General features: G+C 31.9%; 1 protein-coding gene across 2 annotated transcripts in view; it reads left to right on the forward strand.

The window, feature by feature from the left end:
• Positions 1–20,368, forward strand: part of VGlut (Vesicular glutamate transporter) — a 92,233-nt gene that overhangs the window by 65,599 nt on the left and 6,266 nt on the right. For both annotated transcript variants that reach the window (XM_085959773.1, XM_085959781.1), the window contains exons 5-10: positions 6,434–6,689; positions 12,147–12,380; positions 15,241–15,434; positions 16,030–16,300; positions 16,764–16,949; positions 17,203–17,388. In XM_085959773.1, the coding sequence (XP_085815899.1) occupies positions 6,434–6,689; positions 12,147–12,380; positions 15,241–15,434; positions 16,030–16,300; positions 16,764–16,949; positions 17,203–17,388 (1,327 nt within the window). The remainder of the gene's footprint in view (positions 1–6,433; positions 6,690–12,146; positions 12,381–15,240; positions 15,435–16,029; positions 16,301–16,763; positions 16,950–17,202; positions 17,389–20,368) is intronic.

Consider the following 20,368-nt stretch of genomic DNA (forward strand, 5'->3'; position numbering starts at 1 on the left):
TAGTTCAAGCTCTGTTCTGCAAATTTTAATATTACACAATAAACTTACTCAACTCTGCTTGATTTAAATTTTACCAACAAGTGTTTGTCCTAAATACCAATTATGCAATAAATTAATATGACAAAAGCGCTCCCAATCGACAAGCTAGTTAGCGAGGGCGCCGACAGATGGCGATGTGGACGTTCAGCACTTATAACTCGATGGAAATATACAGCGCCGGGGCTGAAGGTGTGGGAGCTGAAAGCAATATAGCGGTGGCCTCTTGATGTCACTTCCGCCTGTTTTCCGTGCAGAGCTGTACTCAGATATCAAAAATCACGGCACAATTCAATGCATCGAATGACGTCAGAATATAGTGCAGAAAATTTGCACAGTCAAAAGAAATAACAACAACAATTTATTGATTTATAATATTTTCTATAATTTTATCTTCATCAATCCTGGGGATTTTTCCAAAAAATATTAATCTTTAAATTGGTATTATGCAGAAAGACACCAGTCCAAATTCAACATGAATCGATATGATGAAGTTTAAGTATATTATAAACAGAAACTTTTGATTGGTTGATTCTACCAAATTTTAAAAGTCGCACGAAAAAACTTCTACGGCCACTATCAGAGTGATCCTCATTCTATCATCTGATACTCAATTCGATGGTGCTGCAATCACGAAGATTTTTAAACCAAAAAATGCAACACTCTCTTCTGACACGTTTATCATTTATATTTCTTTAGATTATGGGTGGAAGAAAGTTATACTTTGTCATCTCATAAGAATATGAACGAAGTATTGTAGTTTTCTGTTTTTGATACCATGCATACTTTCAGGTCCAGGTAATAGATTCAGGTATTTAAGTAAATTACTATTTTCACTCTTAAGCGGATTACACGTACCTGACTACATGGGAGTAGATTAAAAGTTATAATGGTATACTTTGTTTTTAGGAATGGTTATTAGTCACTCGTCATCTATTGGGTTATTGCTCTGAACATACTCACGCTGGAAAACAACAATGCTTTGTTAGCAAACTCTTAGCCAGTACTCTACCATGGGTGGGTATATCTAAGCAACTTTTAAATTCTGTTTCTCATGCGGAAAACATTGATAACTAATACTAGTGAATTATTTCCCTACTTTTTCTCATACACATACATAACTAGCGCAGTTTCTCAATGTTGATTTATTGTGTTACACTGGTATAATGATGTAAATCGAATGGCACTATATCAGTCTATTCTATATTATTCTCTTCATTTGCCATCTTTCATACAAGCCCATATAGGTATAGTGGAGAATTTTTGGATGATTTTAGAGTATTTTAATATTGCGGTATTAATATTCTGATATAATAGGACTCAGTCACGAATGCATATGAAACATGAATCCTTAATATATAATATATGAAAATACTGTGAGTAGCGTCACGTGGTATCGAAAGGCGCATGTTGGCTATAAATAACGCGGTAATACCACAGAAAATAATAATGGTGGCAGGCAAGTGTATGCGGTGTGATAGAGGTCAATGTGATGAAATAGCAATTGGGTGGACATGTCACTCAACTGGACAAAAAAAAACTCGACAAATATAGTGATACAATAGTACCCAAGGACACTGCATGATAATATATATTTACATAGGTAGATATGCATAGTACCTGGAGATGTCGAACGCGTCGTTTAAATCAATTCCTATGGAATAGTATAGAACTCATAAATTAGAATTCGATTATGATTAGGTATCTGTTAAAATATTATGGCATTGAAAGTGAATGAAAGAAATCGATATAATTTATTTCTTAATACACGTCTGAAGGTTTTAACTGCAGAGTTATTCATACGCAAGGCGCGTGCTACGCCGATCTGAAGATTGTGAAGTGCATATTGTGAACCACATCTCGCTGGCGCCATCGCCTTCTCATTCTGGGGGTTTTATAAGTGTACAAGTGTATATCTGGCAGCCAGATACACTAAATACTTCTCAATAAATATTTAAATTGCCGAATCTTACCTATTGTAGGTATATTACGTAGTAAGTAGTGGTAATTATTACGATTTCCGAGATTTAAATTGTAGGACCCACTTCACCTTTCAGGAGTAACGATAGATTTTGTTTTAACTAACTATTAATTCATGGTACATTTATTAGGTTTGTGTATATTAATTATTATTATGTGCTCCAATTATATTATTCAGTATGATAAAAAATAAAATCATAAACATAAGTTTCAGCTACCGACGCAATCAATGAAAATATCAACGTATCTTTTTCCTGAAATCACACCTTGTATAATATCAGTGGTATATTTTTCAGTACATATATGTTTGAGTGGTAATGTTATATGTTTGAGGCTAGTTGAAAATATTTTGTTGTGCTTCGTGTAATATTTTATACAAAATTTGTGAGATTTTGATATTTATAAGCGACATGAGTTTGAACTATTTCGAGGAACCTTTTAAATCATTTGATAAATCAATTACTTCATCTGCGCCAAAGATAATCTCCGCTGACTAAGGGCTATTAGGATATGGTCTTATATAGATTAACAATCACCTCTTCTATTTAGTAGTATGATATTTCAATATATATACATAATAATATTTTTATTATGTTGTGGTAGGCTTACTTATACTAAGCTCACAATGTTAATGAAATCAAAGTTTAATAATGATGACATAAAAATCATTATCTATTTTTTTCAATGATTTTACCGAGGCTTTGACAGCGACTCGATGTCATATCACCTCTTTTCATCTAGAAAAGGATCCGCCGATCAGGTTTTCATTCCAATTCTGTTAAACAACTTTACAGTTTTGCCAAGTTCTTCTGTCTTACCCACCGTCACTTTTCAATTCGTCGACATTCTCAAAGATATTCGTAATTTGCAGTTTACAGTTACTCTGTGTCGTTCATATTTAGGGTATTGTACTGCTATATGTACAATGTCTTCCAAAACATCACATTAATCGCAGAGGACATTAAATCTTTTACCCATTGTGTGACCTGTTCTTATCCTCAGTATCAGCTTAAGCTCATTTCTTTCCAGGGCACCAAATCATTATCTATATAATTTATGGTTTTATCGCATCAAGTCTTAGACATCCTCCAAGAATCTTGTCTATCTCCCCGTATCTTGTGCAAGTATCGTCCCGGTATCCGAACTAACGGTTCCAACTTCCTACTTGTGCTCCGTCTAAAGACCGAAATTTTCTCGCGCAACTATCTGATCTGGTATATTAAACAACTGAAGATTAAGTTAGATGTAAAATTAAAAACATTCCGCTTTGAATGTTATTCTTATTTAACAGAAAATAGATTGTTTTAAAGATGTATTATTGTAATAATATGTCCACACATGTTATGTGTGTGTTTGTTAACATTGTTTAATTTAAATGAATTTATAATACCTTTGAAGATTAGGTCTGCTATACAGGATACACCTTATCTGCACATGTGTATCCATGTGCTAGAGATAGCCAAGTAGATGATATGGTAATGAATTGAAAAATTCGCTCGTTGAGTAGACAAGAGCTGGACAAATACAATCATACAGTGAGTGATACCCAATGCGTACTAATCGACCACAGGATATCCTAAATTCGTTGTATCGATGATTTTTTATAGTCAGTAAATATACGTGGCAGCGAATAATTAGGAACCAAGAAGAGTGAAAAAAGCTGGGGCAGGTAGTAGATGATACAATTTTTAATATTGATTCACTGTTGTTATACACATAAATACTGTGATATAATATTATAATATAATTAAATAAAAGATCTCCCTACATGGTTTAACTTAATTATATAGATAACATTACGCTACCGTTCAACATAGAAAAAAAACACGACAAGTAACGCCCCATACCACGCACCCCGCAATCGATTCCTAAAACGTTGTTAAATTTCTGAAATTATACGTCACAGAGTTAGGGGAGCATTAGTGCAACAAAAGGCGACCATTACACCCATTCCCCAAAGGAAGGGGGTTCCCGATCGACTCCGCAACGCCGGGGGATGTTTTTTCACATTGAGATATTTTTGCCATATCAAATTTATTTATAGCGTGTTCTTATGATTCTATTGTGAAAACTTTGAAAACCTTTATCGAGGGAAATCAAATATCGGAGAGTGATTTTGAAAATCAGATATATTTTTTCGATAGTATTATTATCATCCAGAGTCAAATAAAACATGGTTATCATTTTGTACGTATCAATTTTTCGTTGAAAAAAAATATATATAACACATTTTTTTATCTTTATCTATATATGAAAATTTCAAATGAGCTATATAGCTTTAGTATAATACATATTATTATACTAAAATGTATTTTCTTCGCGCGTTCGTATTTTGTCAGTTATATCAGAATTGTATTAGTTTAGTATTTATGTAGACGTCATTACTATATATGGCGCCCACGATGGCCGAGTGGTAACGTATCCGCTTAGTAAGTCGAGGTTTCGGGTTCAAATCTAGGGTTTGGCAAAAATTCACATATTGTTTTTGACTGTGTTCTTGAATATAGAGCAAGGACTTACTAGGTTGAGCAAATAGCTAACATCCATCTCTCGAAAAAAAATATCAAAACCTTTTCAACCTAGCAATTAAATATACATCATAATAATATATTATATCAAGATACATGCTTATTGTTATTGTTTAATTAATAAGTGAATACATAAATTGCACAAAAAAATTTGTATTTTTAAAAGCTACGTAATAATAATATGAAAGAGATATATAATATTATGTATTATACGTACATATAAGATACGAGTATATTGAACATCTTTTTATAAATTATACTTTATTTCAGGAAAAGATTTTTCCTGCGGTACTATTTTCTTATATATACGTTATACTCATCAATATAAGAAGCAGCTTTTGTTTGTAAAAAGGTTAGACTCATCTGATCTACTGCGTGAAAATCCAATGTGTAAGTTACCGAACGCTACGTTAAAATATCACTTAAATCTATAAAATTTTAAGATTCATTTTGCCATTCGTCAAAAATATCTGAAGTAATTTTCGATTATTCATATTTATGCTGGGATACGTCGTATATGTGAATTATCCATTGTATTTTTACTTAAGATTATCATTTCAAATTCTTTCAATTTGTTTATTTAAAAAAATCCATCTATCAATTAAATATTTGATGTTAATAATAATTTAAATTACTGTAAGTAAAAATAATTAGCATACAAATTAATGAGTATTAATAACACCCTATATATGATCACTAAAAGGGTATTTAAAAAGTGAATCAAAGTCAGCAACACGCGAACAATAAATATCGTACATAGATTTGACTAATGCATTTCGTGACATTGGTACATTGATGTCACTTTACTGTCGTATAATTACAGCACTAATGGTGGACGTGTTCTGTGCATATATATATATACATACTTATATTATTTATCATCATCGTCAATTTATTATTGAGACTCAATTAATATATATTACAATAATAAATTTGGCATCTATAAAAATACTGCATATAAAATAATGTATTTTTTTTTTGTTATCGAATTTTATTTTTGACACATATACGTTCAGTTGAGGAGTCTGGAAACAAAAACGGCAGTTTTTAAAAATTGATAAAAACAAAAATGGAATTGTTCACCAGCTGCCACCAGAATATTGCCGTTTTTGTTTATATCGATTTTCAAAAACTTTCGCTTTTGTTTTCAGACACCTCAGTTTATTTATAAATATCGTATCATCATTAAACGATTTTTAATAGTGTCATTTTATATTTTTTAAATGGTGATACGTTCCGATTATAAAAAATAGAACCATCAAGTGTTGTCAGCTCTTATTCACAAAAATATGAAATATTTAGAAACTAGCATCTCAATAAAATATTATAGTTATTGGCAACAAAGTAACTACTTAATAAATAAGACGTTTGATTAAAAATATGCAAGAACGAAATTTGGTAATGACATAAATACTCTAAAAGTATGTAACAAATAATTATTTTAGTGCTAAGATCTTAGTAGAATATATGGTACAAAGGCTGGCATATTAATTGTCATGCAAATTTAGTGTGATATTCTAGTTTTTTTTATGAGAACTTTTAAGTTATTTTTAGTATCGAAAAATGATAGATTAAACATCATGCGACATGTGCAACAGATGCAAATTTTTCAAAACTGATGGATCCAAATTATAAAAATACTAAATCTAGCATGAAACTTATAACAACCACTGGAAACATAGTATTTAGATAGATTTTAACCAGTCTGTGTCAGTTTTTGTGTTTTTAATTCGTCGTACGTATATACATATAATATTGTTAATCCATATTTGCTGGAGATTATTAGATATTTAAAAAACACACAATCAGCGATGGAAAAAACGACAGATAAATGAAAAAAAATGCTAAAAATAGTTATTTCTAATTTGCGTGTATATATTTTCTTGCAGGAATCCTCAATACGAGGAGTTCGAGTTCGACCAGAAGGAGGGCTATGAGAAGACTTTCGGCGGCGGGGCAGGTTCCCCGGAGTCCCTGCCCTCTCCCGAGAGGCCCCCGCTGCGCCACATCGACCGTTACGTCAGGGCGGAATGCCCGTGCCTCAGCAAGCGGTTCACCATCGCTGTGCTCACCTGCATCGGCTTCATCATCTCTTTTGGCATGCGATGTAACATGGGCATGGCGAAGTTGCAAGATGCACATCAGGTACGTTACTAAAATATGGACTAATAACTAAAACTGGAAGCGTGACCTCATCGATAGCGGTGTCGTGTTTTGAATATTGCCCGTGTATTGCGAGCTATTAGTTTTCACAACCACCGCACGCTAAGTTATATTTTGTAGTATATAAAAGGTTACCTCTTCATAACTCGTTACGTTAACCATAACAATTTCACGCCGGTTATGAAGACGTATAGCGTGACGTACCTACCAAAAACAAATCCGTATCAAATACCTACAATCAATTATTATCATAATCGAGAATAGATATAGCGATTGAAAAATATATGGGCTATCTTTAGTAGTACTATTTATAATTGAAAATTAATATTATATAACAGCTTTCAGTACGTTTATAATATAAGTGTTAATAATATAATAATATATACTTTATAGTCAGTCCAAAAAGAACATTTTTGGGAAAACGGAATTAAAGATTTTTCACGTTATTATTGATTTGACAGCTTTGGGATTTTATGAAATTCGGATTTCTGTCATGAATAGACTCATGGGGTTAATTGGATTTGAGGAATATAAAAAAATAGGAACATGTCTTATTTTACGCAAAATCGAACTTGTGACATGTGCTTAGTTATACAGGTATAAAATAATAATAATTATCTATGAGAATAGCATCTGGAAACAGCGCTACAGGGAATGGGACAACTGGACGCTAGGACAATTGGACGCCGCACTGTCATAGACACGTATACAGAACGTAGACGAGAAATTTTAATAAGTTTCTATCAACTACTTAGAAGTTTTAATTCATTTTACTTTTAACATATTATTTTTTATTGCGGATTGAGAATAACCATACCTAAGGCTTTATATAAAAATAAAAAATAAACTCTTTTTTACGTTGGAACTTAAACATATGCACGATTAAATAATTATTTACGTGTGGATATTTAAATTCTCATTAACTATTTTATCATAATATAATAATTTAAATATAAATAATAATACTAACATTAAATATTTTTTTAAAGGTACCTATGAGTACCTAACGTTTATTTATTTTCGAATTCCGTGGCGTCCAGTTGTTTTGGCGCCAAATCGTCCTAGACCCAGCGCTACAATCATGAGCTTAATAAGCTCTTTAATGAGTGTGATGTTGTCAGATTTATCAAAATATTGAGTTCAACGCATGCACTGAAAAAATGGCTCATATTGAGTAAAAGGGCACAGAGTGCAGGAATACCATGAATTTTGATAGTTTGATCGTCTATAAAGAGATTTGCGAGTGGTAAAAGTGATTAATTGGAGAAGAAGAGCGAATAATAGGCAAGAGTATTTAATGGATGGAGTTAGCGTCAAATTGTCAAGACAGAAAAGAAAAACAAATAAGGGTATATTGAAAAATCCACTGGCAGATTATAATTTAAAGGTAATATATAAGTAAATTATATAAAATAACTATAAGAATGAAATTCAAGCTTTGTACAACTTTGAATCCATATAATTTCCACCCTTTTATTCTACATTATAATCTTTTTGCAAGGATGCTGCAATTAATGTCCGCATCATAAATTTACAAAGTTCTCTTTTAATCAGCTTTTCCACTGGTCCTTTTTACCTCCGCCAGAAAGGGGCGGTCGGGGGAAGCATTTCGCATCATAAGGGGGGCTTAGAAGCAAAGTGGGAGTTGTCTCGGCCGCCCCCTCGGTAATGCCCGATGCGTGTATTCAGTCCAATATGTGGACGTGACTCTATTTTTGGCTACTGGACTTAGGTTAAATTAACACTACAATTTATTGCGCTATTTTAATTCTAAATAAATTACAGGTAGGTATTCTAAATAGCTCTCCACCCGACAAAGGTTTATACATAATTTTGTGATACGCAGGTGATAATATACAATACTACATATTTACATACATGTAAGATATATATAATTTATGTATGAAACAAATAAGCGTTACGACTTTTGTTTTATTCAGTATTTAACAGGCTATGTAAACATATGTATACATTTGGACATGACAATGTTTGAATTTATATATCAATTTATTTATTACCACAGTATACCGTAGCCAAAAGGTTAATGCGTTGCTATTTTGATCAGTAAGTCACGGGTTTGGATATAAAGAATTGAATGAACACACGATTCTTAGTTACTCGGTTGATATATTACGAAAGAAGACGTTATGTTACCTTAACATTACTCAAATCTAATAAAACAATCGGTGTGTACTTATGTACGCGGGTTAGAAGTTATTCTTCTTTGGCGTCACAAAACAAAAACAAAACTTGTGATAAACTAGATTCTTTGACTAGCTCTTAATTATCTTGATAAATTACACACTCAAGAAAAAGGACCGCTTGTTAGAACGCCGTTGGTTTATTTATATACATTTTAACTTATATTACTAAATTATATAATTTTTCTCGTTGTTTTTATTTTTAAAGTACGAACTGTCACTTTGGCGTTGAATCGTTTATTTACGTAATGAATTGCAAATGGTCGACAATAATAAATTCGCTGCCTAGGCAACGGAACAATTCTAAACTATAATATTATACTGTATAATCGTCACGATTGCAGTATCATACCATGGCGTAAAGGTAGTACGTTCGGCTGATAACCGAACAATCGGTGGTTTGAATCCAATCGAGTGCGTTTTTTTCGTGTGTCACACGTCAAAAATATACTCTGATCTGATTTCCCAAAAGCGCCAAAAGTATAACTTCGAAATATCAATTATTTACGTGTTGATGCAAGTGAATTCAAAAAATATTCTTTATAAATCAAATTTAGATGGCATGATAATGAATCACATGTTGAAACAGTCACAGACTACAAAAAATAATGTTTTAAAAAAATAAACATTTTTTAAATTATTATATTTTAACATTATTAACAGTATTTATATCCCAAACAATTGGACAAAATGAATTAGAATAATTTTTGTGCACAAAATAAAGAACCAAGCAAACTTAATATATTGACATATTTTACAAAGGAAAAATCTGACCAGTAAGAATTATTACAGACTGAAGAAGATATCTGACGTGGATTAAAATCTTAAAACTAGATAATTATAACATAGTGTAATCTGTCAGTATTATTCATGTTATATTGACGACAACGTCATGTTACAATAAAATAAGTATTAAAATGTGAAAAAGGTGTTCACTCCTTTATTTCAAAACTATTTTTTAATATTTGTGGTCGTTGACCATATCATAAGAGAAGAGTTGGTTATTTCAAGATAGTGAGTACCTATACTGTTTTACTAAATTTTGTGAGCTCTTCCATATTTTAGTAAATCCAGATTATTAAAATAATCATAGTATCAATTGATTAGTTTTAAGATCTTTTCTCCCTGTAAATAGAGAGGGAGAGAGAAAAGGAAAATATCAGTTTTGAACTTAGAACGAAAAAAGTATGGCATTATTATGCGAATGTAATATACTAGTCAGTTATTGGCTTGTTGGGATAAAATAATCAATCATGGGATGCTAACTTGTTTTTATTGTTGTTGTTAACTCGTTAACTTGTTGTTAACTCGTTTTTTTGTAATAAATTTAATTTTTGCATTCATCATGGAACCCAGATATTATTTCATTCAAGCCATCAAACATCAAAATAGGTGTAGTGGTTTTTACACTATTTTAATTACAATACGAAAATATGTATAACTACTAATAATTCCTCATTTAGATTCCCTATAAATTTTGAATATCTCAAGTCATGCAATAGTCGCCTCAAAATTTCTTTTTTTACTTTATGTAACATTATATTATACAAATATTATAATATGTTCCCAAAAGTAAATAGAAAACCACATCGTTTTTTTCCTTTAAATGTCACTACATTTCGAATAAAAAATAAGTGTCTGGTATAATATTTCCCTTATGTTGTATCAACTCACCCCCCGAGCAGAGTGTTTTGTAATTCTGATTGCATTGATGTCCCAACTAAGCGAAAAGGCCGCAAACACCCGTGTCCTGGATGGGAGATTGGGGGTTCACGAGGGGGTAGTAGGGGATCTTCCGATGAATCGCCACGAGGGGAGTCCCGCGGACTTCTGTCTACTCTCTGGCCATTAACAACCCTATACGCAAATCGGTGTTCCTCGTAAATTGGAAATGACGATTAAAATGTGGCTTTAAGACAGCACATGTATAAGTCTACTAAATATTTATGTAATTTAATGATACTTATTTTAAAATGATTATACAATTTATAAAAAGTATACAATTTTAGAGAAAATGAGTCAAATACGAAATATGTGCGTACCTAAATAATTATGCATATCAGATTATATATTTGTAATTTCTGAAAACAAAAAGCTGTAAGTTCATAGACATTATGCGGATAAAAAAAGCTTAAATTGTGAACTCCCAAAAGTTTTCTTTTTATACATATAAGACAGTTGCCCTCAAATAGAGATATACACATAAAAAAATAAATTATATACCTTTAAACCTACTGTACATTCAGTTTTGAAGAAAAAACATAATTATTATCAAGTACAAGAATGTTAGAACCCATTTATGAATCAGATTTAGTAAAAAAGGCACTTGGATCGATATCTTAACGGTTAGAGCACTGACCATGCAAGAAAAAATATATGTTCGAATCTCACTTGGTCCAAGAATTTGTCAAAGAATTTTCCTAGGGTTTCATACGTTATCTACTTTTATTTATCTTTAATTTGTTCGAAAAAATGCAGGATAATTATTGTAGTGCACTAAAAGTCGTTGACTATTTAGATATAATATATCAGATGTCATCAATTAGTAATTTTACTATTGATATTTCAATATTATGCCCACGTTTATATAAAATAAATTCAGTTAGAAATATGCGGAAAATGTATGTGTAAAATGTCTAATTAGTATCTAGCTAATTAGTATTTACTAGAAAAAAATACCAGGTGGCAGTGCCACCTGTCAAAATTGTTATTTTTTGTTAATTTTTGAACACTTTCACTTCGATTCATCCATTGCCGAGATCTCTTCAATTTGAATCAAGAATATTCTTATAGAAATTTACATTTTCACAGATTTATATAATGTGTTCAAAATCGTGTTTATTTATCCGAGACCATACTTATTTTTACCATTGCCTCAATCTGTCACAAATTAAATGTGATGTCGTTTAATACTTTCTATGTACTCGATATGCTAGTACTGCACTGTAAACATCTGTCAAACTATTATAAGAGTATTCTATCATTTGTTTTATTTTCCGACCCCATTAAATTAAACGATTCTTTATTTACGTGTTTATTTTTCATATTTAGAATTTACGTTTGCGTACATGTTTTCTCCCACCCTACACATTTTAATACGTCTTCTTCCTATCTCGCTCTCTACTACACATTTACATAAGTTTTCTCTAGTCTCTATTACAGACAGGCATATAGATAAATCAAGACAAATATATTATATTATATAATACAGGAATTTAACTTTTTTTTTTTCTTTCAGAAAGTGAAATTCAACTGGACTGTTGGAATCGAAAGTGCGGTGGACTCTTCATTTTTCTGGGGTTATCTGGTGACTCAAATACCTGGAGGTTTTTTGGCTTCTCTGTATCCAGCCAATAGAATATTTGGTACCGCTATTGCCTGTTCAGCCTTCCTCAATTTACTAGTTCCTGGAGCAAAAGTACTCCATCCTGCAGCTCTCATCGTAGTACGAGTAATGCAGGGACTTGTAGAGGTAAGTTACAATTATTGCGACTTTCAGTAAAATATTATTTCAATAATGAACCACCTAAATGATGTTATGAACACCAACATTTTTTTATAATCACGATGGTTACTATCACGAATGAAACCTGGCTTTCACTAACAACTCTCTTTTTATACTACCTCCTCAACGTGAATGTGATTACCCCATAAATAAAGCCGAAAATAGTAATATTGTTATCTGAATAAATAATGAACCATATTTATTTATTTAAAAAAAGAGAAATAATATTGATACATTGCTATTATTTTTATGTAGACAACATACGTGAAAGTGAAGCTATACTAATTCAATTAGCTGCAAATAATTTTGAATTGCAGATTCATGTGTAGTATACTTTACATTGTTAATAATGCCCGCAACTGTCAAAAACCCTAAACATATCAATAGTTTTAACATACTATTAAAGCGCCTGTATCTACACGTGCATGGATTAACTTGCAGCAATATAGTGCATTTTAAACTATCGCGATAATAACTGTTTACACATAAAAGTGCTGACTGTCTCTCGTTTATCATTCCTCAAGAGTAATCGAGACGCGATGTTGTCATTTTATAGTACTATTTGACAAGTAGTGGAAATCGGTTAACCTCAAAACAAGTCTACGCGGTGTAGTTCGTTTTTTTACTAGCAGGTTCTCCACAATCATTCTACTGTGTAGGCGCAGATATCGATCGAACCAACTGTCGTGTGAAAATTCAGAAGCCTCCGAACTTTTTTGAATCATGCATGAAATCTTGCAACTTGCATGATAGTACATGTTTATACGTGCATTTTATTGTTATGACCGCGATCATACGTACTATCCGCATTAAATCCATAGGTATTGGATTCAGTCGTCACAAGAAGTAAAATAACTGCTGATGCTTCACATACAAATGTAGGGCCTCGTGATACGCTCGATTAAGACCGAGTGTGGTACTGCGTAGGTTGGTTTTGAGGGGTCTGTGTTTGTGTTGAAATAAAATTTTCATTTATATCAATAATCGTAAAAAAATGTAATTTTTAATGTAATACATAATAAATGAGAACAAAATGCCAATAATTATGATTGACATTTATTCCTACCTAATGTAATTCTATCTGTAAAATAATAATTTATGATAATCATCCCTTGAATTCGATTTTCTGTTGCTGCGTGACAAAATACTGATGACACCAATTTGTAATTCCAGTTGTTCATTTCTGTCACGTCACGGTTACTGGTAACGCTTTAATTTAAAATATTCACAATAATAAAAAAAAAGTTCAAGACAAAGACATTAACAACGCTCAGTGGACCGATGGGATAATTTTTATTTATTGTATTACACGTTTGGCGCCCTTTTATATTCAAGTCTTTTGAAATATAAAACCGGCTTACAGGAAAAAAGTTTTGAATATAATCTTATTTCGTACCCAGTAGTCATATTCCGATTTAAAAGATAAGTCTGAATAGAGATTGTTCGTGCGGACGCGCTGAATATAGGCGCTTAATATCAGATTTTATTGTAAGTTTATTCCTTTGATGACATAAAGAAACTGAGCTTGTTTGGCAGGGTTCCTACTGTACAATACAAAGTAAATCTCGGCTCATCTTATGGGCTCATATCCGCTCGGATAGCTTGCTATACAAAGCCTATGTTCTATATTCGCTGACGTATGCCTATATGTTCGTGCCATTGACGCCGATTCTTACATAGAATTGCATTCTACTTATGATATTTGATGGTTCGTACGAACAGAATTTTATGAATTCCCAAGTAAATAGCGCCAAAAGGGATTAATTTTCTTATATTATTATGGTCTATCTTATAAATAATGTACTAATTGGGTAAGGGATCAAACAAGGTTATACGATGTAATATACTTTGCTGAACAAAATAAATAAAAAATGGACAAGATATATAGATTGAAGATAAGACAACCATTCGACAGATCTAATTATGTAGTTGTACTCAAGAGGTAGAGAATGTGTTAAATGTACGTATAGCAGAAAGCTACTGAATTGATGGCTTTACTTATAAGACCATCAAGAACGGAATTAGAATCGAGAGGCCTTCATCCAACAATGTACTGATCTAGGGTGATAATGATGATGACAAACTCGTATTCCAATAAGAAAAATATTGATTTCTTATCCGAAGGCTTCATATTCGATTACCATGATGTTAAAATACATCTTAGTAATTCTATCAAAACTTGGATGTGTAATAAATTGTTACTACTATAATTACTGTGTAGTGTATTAATCGAACTAATATAATGTAGTAAATGATCATTTCACTCCAGCGCGGTGACAGATCTCCATGATGTCGATATAACTGTTTTCGCCAGCATCCTTTCCATTCATTTGCCGCTAAGTCTCCACGTCATTTTTTAGTAGTATAGTATGGCATAATAAAAAATAAACTCTTTTCAATAATGTGTGAAAAGCGTCCCACGAAAAACTTCTCAAAGCCCTTGTAAATGTCGCGCGCTAGAGTGTGTAGGATTCTATGTTTGATGTAAGTATATTGATCCTACAGTCGACCCTAGATGTGAAGAGATTTTTTTTTAAAGACACCGCAAATTTGTAAAATGCTAAATAATATCATTTTATACGAACCAGATCGCAAAAGCTGACCTGCCTCACTGGAGGCGGGATAAGTAGGACATATATTTCAACTGACATGTGTGAATACTGAATACTCCCACAGGATATTATTGAAATCTTACGATTCACCACTTGGATATGTATGTGATTCTATTAGGCTACGCTGACAAAGTTTAGCGGTCATATCGGTATAATGTACATCCTCATTAGATAGTAAGTATTGAAATTAAATTAATACAATTTCCAATGTTCAGGGAGTGACGTATCCCGCTTGCCATGGCATCTGGCGTTTTTGGGCGCCGCCTATGGAGCGCTCGCGGCTCGCGACGCTCGCCTTTTGCGGTTCCTACGCGGGTGTTGTGTTGGGGATGCCTTTATCGGGATATCTTACTGGCTGGATCAGTTGGCAAGCGCCGTTTTACTTCTACGGGGTGGCTGGGCTGGTATGGTAAGTCTACAACTAAACTTGTAGTATTAATCATTTCAATATAATAAAAGCTAACCGAGCATTGTACCTATCGAAGAAATGTTGCACTTGCATTTTTAATTAAAGATTTCTATGTAAGAATTTGCTATTTGCACTTGCAGTCATGCTGTGATTAAACATACTAAAATATGGAATAGTATGTAAATTTAATATTGAGTAACAATACATTTATAAAGTTTGCTAACAATAAAAGGTTTCATTTTTTTTTTGGAAAAATGTAATTGTAAAAATTGTAAATCAAATAATAATACATTATTATATTTTCTAGTTTACCTTTGCCACTATACATTGTGGGATAGTTTAGAGAACAGATAATTCACTGGGATAGTTATTAAGTTAATTTTTCAATAATAAGGAAAAAACTGTTTCTTTATTTTTGTAAAAGTCTACATAAGTATTATTTCATTTACATTTTTATTTATATCCATTCAAGTTTGGTAATATCACGATGTGAAATTATTCTATTATACATTTTTATACTCATCGTGTGTCTTAGTTTTTCAATGAACATGTCAAAAAGCTTTAACTTAATAAGTGTTTGTATCTTATTGACCAGGTATCTCTTCTGGCTATGGCTGTCATTTGAAAAGCCATCGAAGCACCCTACCATATCGGCCAGAGAGCTGATGTACATCGAGCAGTCTCTCGGCCAGTCCACGCAGGCGCCCATGCCAACGATCGCCACAACGCCTTGGCGTGACTTCATGACGTCACTTCCGGTGTACGCGATCATCGTGGCCAACTTCTGCCGCTCGTGGAACTTCTACTTGCTGGTCCTGTTCCAAGCTTCCTATTTACAAACAACATTTGGCTTTCAAATTGAGGAAGTAAGTTTAACGTTTGTCATTTGTTGTTCAACTTTGAAAGCTTTCGTTATACTCTGATGCCAGCATAAAATATCAGTGCATAAAACTGAGTTCATTATATTTTGAATAACCTAAAACAAGTATTTTGATTAAATTAGATGTAGGTGGCTTATTATTATCTTCCAATATTTATGTAAGGGAGAAATTCGGATTTGTATGCAAATAAATTCTTCTTGTATTAGATAGTTCTAACTTATAATAAAATTGTTATTTCTACGGAATATTATTCAAAATGTCAATTTCAATAAAACGTATGTTTAATATTAAAGTATTTGCTTATGAATGTACATTTTTTTATTAAATTAAAACAAAATCTTCAAATAGTGATATTTTATTATAAAATGAATTAATGTTATATCACCGATAAGGGTAGGTGTTGCACCGGAATAATTGTGAGGAAGCATAACATTAAATATTTTTCCAGACTGGTTTGGTTGGAGCGCTACCCCATCTTCTCATGACTATCATTGTACCACTTGGTGGTCTTTTAGCAGATTACGTAAGAAGATCTGGTTACCTCTCCACCACAAATGTGAGGAAAATCTTCAACTGTGGCGGTTTTGGATTGGAAGCAATTTTCTTCCTTGTCGTTGCTTACTCCAAAACGGCGGTAAGCATTCATATATTAATTAATTCATGTAAAAAAAAATATTTTATCATAATTAAGCTCCAGTACTTTTTATACAAAATATTTCAGCGCCGCCATTTCAACATGTGCCAATTGCACAATACAATTTCAGTGCCAGAAATAAATGACGATATTGTTAATATATTTTTAAGCTGTCATAAATTTTAAATATTATATTGAATTCAATGAAACTAAATCTACTTATTTAATAACTCAATTATTTTTTTATAACCAGATTGCTGCAACGACTGCCCTTACATTTGGCGTCGCATTTAGCGGGTTTGCTATCTCAGGATACAACGTGAACCATTTGGACATAGCACCACGATACGCCAGTATTCTGATGGGAATGTCTAATGGTATAGGGACCATTGCAGGACTCATTTGCCCCATAGCCATCGATAACATCACGCAGCATAAGGTTAGTTCTAAATTGTTTAATTTAGAATATATCACAATGACTTGTTAACTGTTCATAAGAAATTAGAATTGTAATACGTAGATTATATAAATCACAAAATAAGATATTGGAAAATACAAAATATTTTATTCACGGTTTTATTATAAAAAATAAATACTTACTAAATACCATTTACAATATAATTTTAATATATTACAAATATCAATTATAGATTCTGAATACAAGATTAAATGAATTATTAAACACATTTTAAATTTATCGTATTTTACAAATACCAAGTATAAACGTTATTACATATTTGGTATGATATTTTACATTCATATAAAATTGTATGGCATATGTTAGGAATCATTTTAAAATCGCCAAAAAGCAAATGAAAATTCCTAACCGATTCGCTAGGAACGTTGTTTGATGTATATCGTATAATATCCAGAAAACGCTTCCAAAAAGCACTAAGTCAGACCATAAAATCATATTGTTATAAAAAATACACTTTCGTGACAAATATTAATATTATCTAAATATGCTTGTTAGATAGATGCGGTCCGTTTTTATTTAGATTTAGAATTATTATTAAAAAATGTGTACAGGTGGATAGAGTATTTATGAAAATTGATTGAAAAGCTCAAAATAAGTAAAGTGTGACTTAGTGCTTTTTGCTTGTAAGGCTCCGATATGTTCACGATCAAATAACTTGCGCTCGCCGCCTCCAAACAATGCTGCCGACGCGTTTTGGACCCGGCGATGGATACTTCCTCAATTTCAGTGATTCCCAATAGCTCGTTAAAATTTTCATAATAATTCAAAAAAATTAAAACATTTTGAAATAATACAGTTATATTGATAATATAGATTATAGTAATATAGATTTTTACACATATAAGCCATTCTATTACACGATTCATTAAAAAGTCTTTGATTTTACATACATATTTTGTATGGCTTAGTTTACGAAAAATATTTTAATAACATATAAGATAATTATATAGCAATACAAAAAATATAATCTGCAAAATAGTGTTTATTTCGTTATATTTTAATTTATAGAAAGTTATGTAGATGTTTAGTACTAACCTAACTTAGGCAAAATGAGAAGAAAAAATGAGGCCGTATATCTAATTTAATAAGTTAAATCACCTAAAAATGAGATAATAATAGAGTCACTGAGTCGCGAAACCGACTCTGGACATTTTAAAATCCCCCTTTTGTTATAAATAACATGACGTCATTTGATTGCGTATTAAGGTTTTGTCATCACCGATTTATGTCACAAAAAATATAATATACCTATTGAAGTGAAACGGTTTTTTTGTGATTTCATAAGTAGAAAAAGTTGCCAGAGTACGTTTTGTGGCTCGTCGACAATAATGCGCCAACTAATATTTTACAATCACTGTGTAACACATCCTTAACTTTATCATCTGTTAATTTTTAAGTGGTATCTGAGGGTATTTTCCTTCGCTGCATCCATTTTTTTTTTGTAGGCTTTGCAACATAATATATTTATTATTTACTTTTGATGATGTCTACTCTGGCCTCAATCTCATGTATATTATAATTGGTTTTATATTACAATGTGTTTTGCGGTATATTCTATTTTTTTTAAATCATGTGATTGGGGCATTCAGTAGGCATTCGTGGAATTTTAGTTTACGGTTGGTATTTTGATAGCTGAAGAGATCTATCACTAGATATCTTAATTGTATAACTCAATCCATCGATGTATCTTGAATATTATGTTTGAATCTAGCTGGCTGCCTTGAAAATGTTGGGTACTTTGTTTAAAAAAAAAAAAACCATATTAAAGTTTTGTACTGAATGACATCTCTATAATATTTTTTTAATGTTGTTTACTGATTATGCAATAATTGAGGAGCAAACATCCAACACGTGATTTGTCACACAGATGTTGAGCTGAGATAATCAAGAAAAACATATTGTACTCAAAATGGTTTTTTTTTATTATAAAACTGTTTAAGGAAAGAATTTAAACCTGGTATTTTGTATAATCCAAAATTCGCGGAAGTGGTTCATTTTTTGATTTGAAATTTGGACAAAACACGATTTGCATGAAACTTGTGGGCAAAACACTATTTGAATGAAAATCAAGGCATTATATTTTTTTATAGGATAAAAGGTTCTTTGAACACTGATTCTGGTTTCCTTTCATAGATTTAAATATGGACTATCAGAATTGACAATAAACGGCATTTTTCAAAATGTGTGACAAATCACTTTTTGAATGTTTGCTCCTCAATTATAGAGTTAACATATTTTTTATAAAAAGTAAAAATAAAATAAATAAATAATTATCGGTATTTCGATTGAGAAGCTATGGCAGATTCGTCGCCGTCAGTATATTACATTCATACCACATTATGATCACGTACAAGGGGTCACGCATCACTGGCTTTTCGCATTGGAAAACTCAATGCTTTATAAAGCGGGTGTGGGTTGGAGGGTGGTTTCGAGGGGCGCGCCGTAGACTGCCGAGAGATTGATGGCTGGAAATGAAACGGCCATTCATACCGTATCGCTACACAGCTTCTTCACGCTTCTATGAATAAATTTGTGCCTAATAATGGCGTCTCCGTGGATCTTTCCCTAAATCGTTTTTCTATATCGTGCAACAGAATTGCAATAATTCTGCATCAATTACTTTTCACTTATATATGACTAAATGAAGGCCTCTCCAAAATTTTACGTGAATGTGCCTTCAGACCAAGAATGACAGATACTTACTAGTATAGTATAGGGCTATAATAGCCCGTATATTTTTTATTTGAAGCTCGTATATCCATCATTTTTTATTTAAATAAAAATAATAATTTTATGTAATTAGCAATATTATGTGGTTATTATTTTAAATTATAAATAATTTATGAATAAATATTTAGTTAAAGTGGGGAAATCACAAAAATACACATGTTTTTATATAGTTTTACTGGCTTCACAATGCGTAGTGTAATTTTTTGGTTGC

The sequence above is a fragment of the Rhyacophila brunnea genome, unplaced genomic scaffold (genome assembly GCF_057557595.1).
Source record: "Rhyacophila brunnea isolate RB1 unplaced genomic scaffold, BYU_Rbru_1.0 scaffold_11, whole genome shotgun sequence".
Taxonomy (NCBI): Eukaryota; Metazoa; Arthropoda; class Insecta; order Trichoptera; family Rhyacophilidae; genus Rhyacophila; species Rhyacophila brunnea.